This window comes from Salvelinus alpinus, chromosome 24 (genome assembly GCF_045679555.1).
Source record: "Salvelinus alpinus chromosome 24, SLU_Salpinus.1, whole genome shotgun sequence".
Classification (NCBI taxonomy): Eukaryota; Metazoa; Chordata; class Actinopteri; order Salmoniformes; family Salmonidae; genus Salvelinus; species Salvelinus alpinus.
The window spans coordinates 9,664,494-9,677,138 of NC_092109.1; the positions used below are offsets into that span (position 1 = coordinate 9,664,494).

The 12,645-nt window shown below is 42.6% G+C and overlaps 1 protein-coding gene across 2 annotated transcripts in view; it reads left to right on the plus strand.

Moving 5' to 3' along the window:
- The window catches only part of LOC139552083 (G protein-coupled receptor kinase 6-like), a 34,341-nt gene that overhangs the window by 12,993 nt on the left and 8,703 nt on the right, over positions 1–12,645 (plus strand). Inside the window, exons 1-11 of one of the 2 annotated variants that reach the window (XM_071363484.1) lie at positions 2,386–2,479; positions 3,350–3,439; positions 5,763–5,875; positions 6,327–6,404; positions 6,505–6,602; positions 6,768–6,860; positions 6,969–7,032; positions 7,221–7,361; positions 7,507–7,697; positions 7,972–8,009; positions 10,322–10,411. In XM_071363484.1, the coding sequence (XP_071219585.1) occupies positions 3,388–3,439; positions 5,763–5,875; positions 6,327–6,404; positions 6,505–6,602; positions 6,768–6,860; positions 6,969–7,032; positions 7,221–7,361; positions 7,507–7,697; positions 7,972–8,009; positions 10,322–10,411 (958 nt within the window). In that variant the 5' untranslated portion in view covers positions 2,386–2,479; positions 3,350–3,387. Of the gene's footprint in view, positions 1–2,385; positions 2,480–3,349; positions 3,440–5,762; positions 5,876–6,326; positions 6,405–6,504; positions 6,603–6,767; positions 6,861–6,968; positions 7,033–7,220; positions 7,362–7,506; positions 7,698–7,971; positions 8,010–10,321; positions 10,412–12,645 lie in introns of those variants that run through there. The other variant, XM_071363483.1, reaches the window with a different exon arrangement.

Below are 12,645 nucleotides of genomic sequence, written 5' to 3' on the forward strand. Positions count from 1 at the left end.
CCCTTCTGAGGAACAATGTACGTGGTGAAGGATTATGGAAAGGATGTATGATCAAATAAGACTGATTGATACTCCCTTAGAATTAACATGCAGGTATTTTCTACAGTACTACTTCCTCAACTTTCCTTCCCCACACACACACACAGAGAGAAATAGGAATATAAAAGCCTGTTTTAATACTTAAGAAAAGCATCTTTCCTTCCTCCATTCCTTGAAAGAGAAACAATGGAACGTCCATAACGTTTTTTAGGAAAGGCTTTTGTAAAACATGCACCTTACATCAGATCCTCTTGAAACGTTCTCTGTAAGCAAACTTTCATCAAGGTTTTATATGGTCTATAATTGGTTTCTCTCTCTTTTCATTGTCAGTATCCTTTTTCAGCGTGTTGATATCTGTAACATCCATCACAGTTCTGGATGTGATGGGTATTGTATGTATTATATCATAGTTTCAGAAGCATGTGAATTCACTACATGCTTTGTGCTTGTTCTGTGATATACGGTACATTCGGAAAGTATTCAGACCCCTTGACTTTTTCCACATTTTGTTACTTTACAGCCTTGATTCTAAAATGGATTAAATAGTTTTTCCCCCTCATCAATCTACACACAATACCCCATAAAGAAAAAAGGTTATGAATTTTTGCAAAATTCTTGAAGAATTTTAACTGAAATATCACATTTACATAAGTATTCAGACTGTAGGGATGGTGCCAGGTTTCCTCCAGATGTGACGCTTGGCATTCAGGCGAAAGAGTTCAATCTTGGCTTCATCAGACCAAATAATCTTGTTTCTCATGGTCTAAGAGTCTTTAGGTGCCTTTTGGTAAACTCCAAGCGGGCTGTCATGTGCCTTTTACTGAGGAGTGGCTTCCGTCTGGACACTCCACCATAAAGGCCTGATTGTTGGAGTGCTGCAGAGATGGTTTTCCTTCTGGAAGGTTCTCCCATCTCCCAGAGGAACTCTGGAGCTCTGCCAGAGTGACCATCGGGTTCTTGGTCACCTCCCTGACCAAGGACCTTCTCCCCGATTGCTCAGTTTGGCCTGGCGGCCAGCTCTTGGAAGAGTCTTGGTGCTTCCAAACTTCTTCCATTTAAGAATGATGGAGGCCACTGTGTTCTTGGGGACCTTCAATGCTGCAGAAATTTTTTGGTACCCTTCCCCAGATCTGTGCGTTAGCACAATCCTGTCTCGGAGCTCTACGGACAATTCCTTTCACCTCATGGCTTGGTTTTATCTCTGACATGCACTGTTAACTGTGGGACCTTATATAGACAGGTGTGTGCCTTTCCAAATCATGTCCAATGAATTGAATTTAGCACAGGTGGACTTCAATCAAGTTGTAGAAACATCTGAAGGATCATCAATGAAAACAGGATGCACCTGAGCTCAATTTTGAGTCTCATAGCAAAGGGTCTGAATAGTTATGTAAATAAGATATTTCTGTTTTTTATTGTTAATACATTTGCCAAAAAATCTAAAAACCTGTTTTCGCTTTGTCATTATTGGGTATTGTGTGTAGATTGATGAGGGGGAAAAAATGATTTCATCAAATTTAGAATAATGTTGTGACGTAACAAAATTTGGAAAAAGTCAAGGGGTCTGAATACTTTCCGAATGCACTGTGTTCTTCAGACTTTTACTTTAAGCAATTGTTGATATCTTGACAATTATAGGTTCTAGCTAAGATTCTCTTGGAAAATATATGCTGAAATACATTTGTCATATATGGCAGTACTGTTTTTTAGATAGAAAGATACGTGTCCTTTTCAAATGCAAGCCCCCCAAAATATACTGACTTCATCCAGTGTCCAGAAAAGTGGATTGGCAGTATAGGCACGGCTATGGTCTTAATTGCATGCTTTGTTACAATGTTTCAGAAACATTTAAATATTCCAAAATGTTTTTATTTAACTGGTAAAGGTACATTTTTAAATACATCAAGAGAAAATAAATGACCTATTAGGGTGTGGTGCCAGGCCGTATATTATCCAGGCTACATGTATGCAATCCTAATATACTATGCTTTCTACAGGATTTTTAAAAAACATTCCAAATGACAACAAATGTGTTGTGATAGATTTTTAATCAAGAAATGTTTAAGATTTGAATGTCTATTTCAGACTCTGTAACATCCACAACGGTTGTTTTTACTCTGTAAAGTACTCATGGAAATGACACATTTCTTTTAATGATTGTTTATGTGTTCAACCAAGCCTTTCCTTCCAACTGACAATGCATGTTTTGACCTAAGGTCTACAAACTCAGACTTTTGCTAATATGTTCAGTCTGCCCAAAAAGTTGGTCCATTTCATGTAACATATGTAACGCTTCTTATTTGCTTTTTCTCCAACATACGCTTTTTGGGGTATACCCTCCCCAAGGGGTACTGTAGACACCAGTGGAGGCTGCTGAGGGGAGGATGGCTCATTACCACGAGCCTGTCCTCCCCAATTAAGGTGCCACCAACCTCCTGTGGTAGGCACACACATCAAAAGTTGAATTTAGATTTTGTTTGTCCATTCTGTGAGACATTAATGTTGGGATTTTGCGTGAGGTCACAAAACAGGTTGGACTCCTCTCTAGATTCCATCTGTCAACGACATCATCAGTAGGGAACACCTGTAAGCAGGAAACAGCTATTGTTTACACTGTGAGTGTGTGTGTGTTTTTGGTTTTACTATCCTTGTGGGGACCAGACATTTTGGACAAGTTCAGACAAGTGGGGACATTTTGTTGGTCCCCACAAAGAAAAAGGCTATTTTAGGCTTAGGGGTTAGGTTTAGGGTTTGGTTTACAATTAGTGTTAGAATTAGGGTTAGGGAAAATAGGATTTTGAATGGGAATCAATGGTTTGGTCCCAAACATGTGTGTGTGTCTGTGTGTGTGTGCAGGATGCAGTGCTACTGTATGTGGACCCATAGGCTTTGTTCTTGCTCCTAGACCTATTTATAGATCTCTCTTTTGGAGTTGATGGATGCCAGGGCTGGAACCTGATTGACAACGAAACTATACACACACACACACACACACTGGAACAAAGGCTGTTGTTGACATACTGATAGTAATCTATTTCCAGTGTGTTGAGGTGAACGAAAAGGTAAACAGAGCAAAGACCTTCAGGCTAAGGTTGTAACTGCTCAACTAGAAGCCTGAATCTGACCTGTTATTGTTTATCTATTTATTTTACTTCTGAAGCCGCCTGTTAACATATCACACACAATACATAACCCAAAGGGTTGAATAAACTCACATGCTTTTGGTTAAGAAAAACAGTATACTATGACAGCTCAGCTGTAATATCAAATGTCTTCTCATTCTTCCCTACCCTATTGCATCTCTCTCCAGGTGGAGGAGGAAAAGGCAGGAGTTGGAAATGGAGAAGGATGCTGCGCTTCCCTCACATCAGCCAGTGTATGGAGCTGGGCAACACCATCGGTCAGTGTGTGTGTGTGTGTGTGTGTGTGTGTGTGTGTGTGTGTGTGTGTGTGTGTGTGTGTGTGTGTGTGTGTATACCCTCCCCAAGGGGTACTGTAGACACCAGTGGAGGCTGCTGAGGGGAGGATGGCTCATTACCACGATGCGTGCGTGCGTGCGTGCGTGCGTGCGTGTTTATATATATATATATACAGTGGGGCAAAAAAGTATTTAGTCAGCCACCAATTGTGCAAGTTCTCCCACTTAAAAAGATGAGGCCTGTTATTTTCATCATAGGTACACTTCAACTATGACAGACAAAATGAGAAAAATAAATCCATAAAATCACGTTGTAGGATTTTTTATGAATTTATTTGCAAATTATGGTGGAAAATAAGTATTTCATATGCATGTACAGTTGAAGTCGGAAGTTTACATACACCTTAGCCAAATACATTTAAACTCAGTTTTTCACAATTACTGACATTTAATCCTAGTAAAAATTCCCTGTCTTAGGTCAGTTAGGATCACCACACTATTTTAGAATGTGAAATGTCAGAATAATAATAGAGAGAATGATTTATTTCAGCTTTTATTTCTTTCATCACATTCCCAGTGGGTCAGAAGTTTACTTACACTCAATTAGTATTTGGTAGCATTGCCTTTAAATTGTTTAACTTGGGTCAAACGTTTTGGGTAGCCTTCCACAAGCTTCCCACAATAAGTTGGGTGAATTTTGGCCCAGTCCTCCTGACAGAGCTGGTGTAACTGAGTCAGGTTTGTAGGCCTCCTTGCTCGCACATGCTTTGTCAGTTCTGCACACAAATCTTCTATGGGATTGAGGTCAGGGCTTTGTGATGGCCACCCCAATACCTTGACTGTTGTACTTAAGCCATTTTGCCACAACTTTGGAAGTATGCTTGGGGTCATTGTCCATTTGGAAGACCCGTTTGCGACCAAGCTTTAACTTCCTGACTGATGTCTTGAGATGTTGCTTCAATATATCCACATAATTTTCCTGCCTCATGATACCATCTATTTTGTGAAGTGCACCAGTCCCTCCTGCAGCAAAGCACCCCAACAACATGATGCTGCCATCCCCGTACTTCACGGTGGGATGTTGTTCTTCGGCTTGCAGGCCTCCCCCTTTTTGCTCCAAACATAACGATGGTCATTATGGCCAAATAGTTCTATTTTTGTTTCATCAGACCAGAGGAAATTTTTCCAAAAATTATGATATTTGTCCCCATGTGCAGTTGTAAACCGTGGTCTGGCTTTTTTATGGCGGTTTTGGAGCAGTGGCTTCTTCCTTGCTGAGCGGCCTATCAGGTTATGTCGATATAGGACTTGTTTTAGTGTGGATATAGATACTTTTGTACCTGTTTCCTCCAGCATCTTCACAAGGTCCTTTGCTGTTGTTCTGGGATTGATTTGCACTTTTCGCACCAAAGTACGTTCATCTCTAGGAGACAGAACGTGTCCTGAGCGGTATGACGGCTGCCTGGTCCCATGGTGTTTATACATGCGTACTATTGTTTGTACAGATGAATGTGGTACCTTCAGGCGTTTGGAAATTGCTCCCAAGGATGAACCAGACTTGTGGAGGTCTACAATTTTTTTTCTGAGGTCTTGGCTGATTTCTTTTGATTTTCCCATGATGTCAAGCAAAGAGGCACGGAGTTTGAAGGTAGGCCTTGAAATACCTCCACAGTACACCTCCAATTGACTCAAATGATGTCAATTAGCCTATCAGAAGCTTCTAAAGCCATAACATCATTTTCTGGAATTTTCCAAGCCGTTTAAAGGCACAGTCAACTTAGTGTATGTAAACTTCTGACCCACTGGAATTGTGATACAGTGAATGAGTGAAATAATCTGTTTGTAAACAATTGTTGTGAAAATTACTTGTGTCATGCACAAAGTAGATGTCCTAACCGACTTGCCAAAACTATAGTTTGTTAACAAGAAATTTGTGGAGTGGTTGAAAAACGAGTTTTAATGACTCCAACCTAAGTGTATGTAAACTTCCGACTTCAACTGTATATAACGACATGTTTGATGTTTTATGTACAATATGTATATTTGTATAGGCTACACCTAATATGCAATAGAAGAGGCTTTTGAATTTCAATTAATTTCACTGAATTCAGTTCTATTGCCTTTAGTACCAATTTCAATTGAAATTCTGTATCATGTTCACTACTTCCATTCAAAATGATTTATGACGCATTCTCAATTCAATTCTGAATTGAGCACAACCCTGGTGTGTATGTGTGTCTATGTGCATGTGTGAGTGCACATTTTGTATGTGTAATACTGTATGTTTGTAATGTGTTTGTTTCAGCGAGAGACTACTCCAGTCTGTGTGTGAAGCAGCCTATTGGCAGACAACTATTCTGTCTCTTCTGTCAGAGCAAACCTGAGCTACGGCACTGCAACTCCCTACTGGACAAAATGGTATGATCTACTATATAGGCCTTATTCACTGTGAAGGAGGTGGTATGGTCCATTTTGGGGGAGATGATCCGACAGAATGCTGTGAGCTGATGTTAAAGTACACTCTGCTGAAAGACCTGTGTCATAGCAAAGTGATGCCATATTCCCGAAGGGTGTGTGTTTTGGGCACAGCCAGGAAAGAGTTCTAACATGATAACTTTGTTAGAAATGTATGTAAAGTATGTTACAGTATGCAGAAGACGACTTATGTCTACTGGGTTATAAATAACTGTTATTCATATCTCTCTGTATTTCCTTATTGGCCTGGACTCAATGGCATGCTGAGATTTAGTGACCTGGGTCGTTCATGAAGAACGATCAAGCAATCAGTGACAGATACTAGACAGAGATCTTCAAAATTCATGTTGACAAAACAGGAATCACAAGTGCAGATCTCTTTGAATTTTTACAGGGGGAGTATGAGGTGCAATCAGATGAAGATAGGGAGAGTTTTGGCATGCAAATCATTAACAGGTTCCTCAGTAGACAGGTACCGTCTTTACACACCGACACACACACACACACACACACTAAAGGTTGATTTCTGACTTTAGATTTGTGCTAAGTAACTGTGTATGTTCTCCTGCCAGTCGTCTGAGTGTGTACAGGTTGTGGAGAGCTATGGTAAGAGGTGCAGAGAGAGTCTGGAGGTGTGGCACGGTAGAGACATCTTCGTTGACTGCACAGAGTGAGTCTGACCCCTGTCCTAACCACAGATCTCGAAACCCTGACCTCCCTCTTACTCCAACCTTCCCCGTGTTGCTCTCACCCTTCCCTCCTATCTTACCCCACGCATGTGAGTGAATGTGTGTGCTGGGAAGTAATTCACCCTTCTTTCACTGTGTGCTTACAGTGACCTCCATGAGTTCCTGAGTGGTGCCCCCTTCCTTCAGTACCTGCAGAGCATGTACTTTGAGCGTTTTCTGCAGTGGAAGATGGTAGAGAGGTCAGTGCATATGGACGGGTGTGTGTTTGACTGAGTAATCAAACTAAGTGAGATATGTCCCCAAGTGCTTGACACCCAGCCACTAACTGTGTATTTCTCTCCCCCCAGACAGCCCGTTACCAAACACACCTTCAGACAGTACAGGATGCTGGGCAAGGGAGGCTTCGGGGAGGTTAGGCTTCTTTCACGACAAAACAAACATGTTTTCACAAAGTTTTGGAGAGAAATCAAAACTCTGAAAACATAGAGCCCAAATCCAACTTGAGATACAAATTATTAACTACAATTTTGATAGTGAGGATTCAGCTCATACAATCTCCTCCTCCCCATCCTTTTCTCCCTTCCTCCCCTCTCCCCCAGGTGTGGGCATGCCAGGTGCGAGCCTCTGGGAAGATGTATGCGTGTAAGAAGCTGGAGAAGACTCACATGAAGAAGAGGAGAGGAGAGGCCATGGCCCTCAACGAGAAACAGATACTGGAAAAGCTCAACAGCAGATTTGTGGTAGGGTTCTTCACACAATCCGACTCTCTCTCTCCCTCTCTCCATCCTCTTCTCTTTCTTTCCATCCTTTTCTCTCATCCCCTCTTTCCTTTTTGTCTCTCTATGTCCTCTCTTCCCCTCCATCCTGCCACAACTCTATCTCTAGGTGAGTCTGGCGTATGCGTATGAGACCAAACGATCTCTTTGTCTGGTGCTAAGCATGATGAACGGAGGAGACCTGCGGTTCCACATCTATAACATGGGTCCTCCAGGCCTGGAGCCGGCCAGGGTCCAGTTCTATGCTGCTGAGGTCTGCTGTGGTCTCCACCACCTCCACCAGAGGAACATTGTCTACAGGTCAGTAGACACTGGGCTCTGTCCTGATTCGACACTCTTTTCCAGAAGTGTGCACTCGCACACTCTCCCCCTTCATGGATTTAAAAGCATAGGATTGGTGTAAGCATTGACTGGAAGGAGTTGGCCCCCGTTGTTAAATCTGTGCGAGAAATTGTTTGTCCACTTCTTGCACACTTCTGGAAAAGGGTGGAGAACTGGAACACAACCAGATTAAAACAGATTGTGAGATTGAAAAGGCACTGTACTGACTTCTGTCTTTTGTTTTTTGTTGCAGGGATCTAAAACCGGAGAACATACTTCTGGATGACAATGGTACTTTTAATTGGCACTTTAATAATATCGCAATCCAGGAGCGCAACTTTGGTTTTAGAAGTGGTGGGGGGGGACATAATTATTATTATTCAGCCAGATAAACACTCCAAACAAAAGTTGAAAGTTGCGCCCCTGTCGCAACCTTATCTGTGCTTCACGCCCAGATCAGATCACTCTTCCATCAATGCAGAATCTAGTTTCCCCAAGCAGGATATCCTGGTGACGTAATTTCAGATTTTCTTTTCACACAAACGGTTGGTCTATCAGGAAGTAAGTTAACAGTGTGTGATAAGCGGGTCTAGTATATATTTAGATCAACTTATTTGCACCTGTTCCAAGCTTGGCAGTGTGTTGGAAGCACCTATAGAATATATTAACCATACCACTGTAATTAATAACTACCTCACAGGATACACACACACACACACACACTGCCAATGTCACCTGCCAGAAACATCCTACTTCTTCCCTCATATACAGTGCATTCGTAAAGTATTCAGACCCCTTCACTTTTTCCACATTTTGTTACGTTACAGCCTTATTCGACATTGGATTACATTGAATAGGGAAAAAATTATAATCTACACCCAATACCCCATAATGACAAAGCAAAAACTGGTTTAGTAATTTTTGCAATTTACTAAAAATAAAAACAGAAATCACATTTACATACTGTAAGTATTCAGACCCTTTACTTATTACTTTGTTGAAGCACCTTTGGCAGCAATTACAGCCTCGAGTCTTCTTAGGTATGATGCTACAAGCTTGGCACACCTGTATTTTGGGAGTTTCACCCATTCTTCTCTGCAGATCCTCTCAAGCTCTGTCAGGTTGGATGGGGAGCGTCGCTGCACAGCTATTTTCAGGTCTCTCCAGAGATGTTCATTCGGGTTCAAGTCTGTGCTCTGGCTGGGCCACTCAAGGACATTCAGAGACTTGTCCCGAAGCCACTCCTGCGTTGTCTTGGCTGTGTGCTTAGGGTTGTTGTCCTGTTGGAAGGTGAACCTTCGCCCCAATAGGAGGTCCTGAGCGATCTGGAGAAGATTTTCATCAAGGATCTCTCTGTACTTTGCTCCGTTCGTCTTTCCCTCGATCCTGACTAGTCTCCCAGTCCCTGCCACTGAAAACATTTCCACAGATGTGACGCTTGGCATTCATGCCAAAGACTTCAATCTTGGTTTCATCAGACCAGAGAATCTTGTTTCTCATAGTCCGAGAGTCCTTTTGGTGTCTTTTGGCAAACTCCAAGAGGGCTGTCATGTGTCTTTTACTGAGGAGTGGCTTCCATCTGGCCACTACCATAAAGGCCTGATTAATGGAGTCCTGCAGAGATGGTTGTCCTTCTGGAAGGTTCTCCCATCTCTACAGAGGAACTCTGGAGCTCTGTCAGAGTGACCATTGGGTTCTTGTTCACCTCCCGGACCAAGGCCCTTCTCCCCCGATTGCTCAGTTTGGCCAGCTCTAGGAAGAGTCTTGGTGGTTCAAACTTCTTCCAACTTCTTCCTCAGATGGAGGCCACTGTGTTCTTGGGGACCTTCAATGCTGCAGAATTGTTTTGGTATCCTTCCCCAGATCTGTGCCTCGACACTGTCTCGGAGCTCTACGGACAGTTCCTACGACTCCATGGTTTGGTTTTTGCGCCAACATACACCGTCAACTGTTGGACCTTACATAGACAGGTGTGTGCCTTTCCAAATCATGTACAATCAACTGAATTTACCACAGGGGGACTTCAATCACGTTGCAGAAACATCTCAAGGATGATTAATGGAAACAGGATGCAACTAATCTCAATTGAGTCTCATAGCAAAAGGTCTTAATACTTACGTAGGTGTCTGTTTTTTATTTTCAATACATTTGAAAAAATTCAAAAAACCTGTTTTCGCTTTCTCATTATGGGGTATTGTGCGTAGATTGATGAGGAACATTCTTCTTTAATCAATTTTAGAATAAGGCCGTAACGTAACAAATGTGGAAAAAGTGAAGGGGTCTGAACACTTTCCGAATGCACTGTACCACCTCTTTAAGGAATACCTAGGATAGGATAAAGTAATCCTTCTAACCCCCCCCCCCTTAAAAGAGTTAGATGCACTATTGTAAAGTGGTTGTTCCACTGGATATCATAAGGTGAATGCACCAATTTGTATAAGAGGATCTGGATAAGAGCGTCTGCTAAATGACTTAAATGTAAATGTAAATGTACTTTGTGTTCCATGATTTTCCCTGTCATGGGAAAACGTCAATCTACGTGAAATAATCTGTAGCTACCATACTATATGAACTAATGCTCCACTTATCCCCTCCTCTCTTAGGGCACATCCGTATCTCAGACCTGGGCCTGGCGGTGAAGCTATCTGAGGGGAATCTGGTACGAGGCAGGGTGGGGACCCTGGGTTACATGGGTACGTGGCTCTAACCTACTGTACACTTACAGGTTGTAGTGGTGATTCCCTATGAAAAGCCGCGGGCACAGGAGAGAGCCGTCCACAAGAATCAACTTTCCAAACGTTACTCCTGTCAGGTGAAGTTCCCATTTATTGCGCGTTTAAAATATAAATAGCTCCAATACACATATTCCTTTACAAAAGGTGCAGAGAGAAGCATTTTATAAGCTGTATCTGTGATATGGTTAAGAACTGAATGCACTCTCCTCTCAATTGTGCTTACCCCTTCCTGGTCACCTGTGCTACCTACACACACACACACACGACCATTGACCCAACCGTATAGTGTACAAAACAAGTTAAAATAGCCCTTGACAGACAACATATACACAACACATAAACAGGAAAAAATGGCTCCTACACACCGGCCCCTAATTGTTCTCTGACTTAGGGAAGAAACAATTACACAATGTATGTGTGTGGATGTGTCTTCGTGGAGGGATGATCTTCAGGACCAGAGGTGGCTAGCACTTTGCCCCTGTTCAGCATAACAAGTTAAGTTCTGTAGTAGCTCCCGAGTGGCACAGTGGTCTAAGACACTGCATCTCAGTGCAAGAAGCATCACTGCAGTACCTAGTTTGAATCCAGGCTACATCGGTTCTGACTTAGAATATGTGGACAACTACCAATACCTAGGTGTCTGGTTAGACTGTAAACTCTCCTTCCAGACTCACATTAAACATCTCCAAAATTAAATCTACAATCTGCTTCCTATTTCGCAACAAAGCATCCTTCACTCATGCTGCCAAGCATACCCTCGTAAAACTGACCATCCCACCGATGTCATTTACAAAATAGCCTCTAACACTCTACTCAACAAATTGGATACAGTCTACCACAGTGCCATCCGTTTTGTCACCAAAGCCCCATATACTACCCACCACTGCGACCTGTACGCTCTCATTGGCTGGCCCTCGCTTCATACTCGTCGCCAAACCCACTGGCTCCAGGTCATCTACAAGTCTCTACTAGGTAAAGCCCCGCCTTATCTCAGCTCACTGGTCACCATAGCAGCACCCACCCGTAGCACGCGCACCCACCCGTAGCACGCTTCGGCCGCCTCTCCTTCCAGTTCTCTGCTGCCAATGACTGGAACAAACTGCAAAAATCACTAAAGCTGGAGACTCTTACCTCCCTCACTAGCTTTAAGCCCCAGCTGTCAGAGCAGCTCACAGATCACTGCACCTGCAGATAGCTCATCTGTAAATACCCCATCCAATCTACCTCATCCCCATACTGTATTTATTTATTTATTTATCTTGCGCCTTTGCACCCCAGTATCTCTACTTGCACATTCATCTTCAGCACATTCTACCATTCCAGTGTTTAATTGCTATATTGTAATTACTTCGCCACCATGGCCTATTTATTGCCTTACCTCTCTTATCCTACCTCATTTGCACATGCTGTATATAGATTTTTCTACTGTATTATTGATTGTATGTTTGTTTATTCCATGGGTAACTCTGTGTTATTGTATGTGTCGAACTGCTTTGCTTTATCTTGGCCAGGTCCTAGTTGCAAATTGATAACTTGTTCTCAACTAGCCTACGTGGTTAAATAAAGGTAAAATTAAAAAATCACATCCGGCCGTGATTGGGAGTCCCATAGGGCGGCGCACAATTGGCCCAGCATCGTCCGGGTTTGGCCGGGGTAGGCCGTCATTGTAAATAAGAATTTGTTCTTAACTGACTTCCCTAGTTACATTTTTTTAAAGTAGCTTGACCCCAGTGTGCCACTCCTGTGTGTAGATGGGGTGGGCAGTAACAGCAGGGCAGACAATCTGTCCTGGGTTGCCACCACCTTCTCCTAAGGGACCGCCAGAGACCCACACCAATCGGATCCATCTCCAACACGGTCGTCACCAGCAGGGTCGATGGCCTGTGGAGCATCGCTGCCAATCCACCATTTTGGAGTTTTTATCTATCAATTTCTTACATGTTATCAGAGCAGTAGTTCTCCACTTCTTCCTTTACAATCCATCTTCTTCTCATGAAGCCCACTCACCAGAATGTTTGATTATTCAATGACATGACGCCACTCTTTGCCTTTTCACCAATGCGAAGATAATACAGAGCCCAATACTCTGTTCTACTGTTCATAAATGAAGCATCAACATATTGGATAGCATTTCCCTATGAAACACTGACTCCAATTCCTATTCCACAATGCTTCAATTTACAAAACAAAAT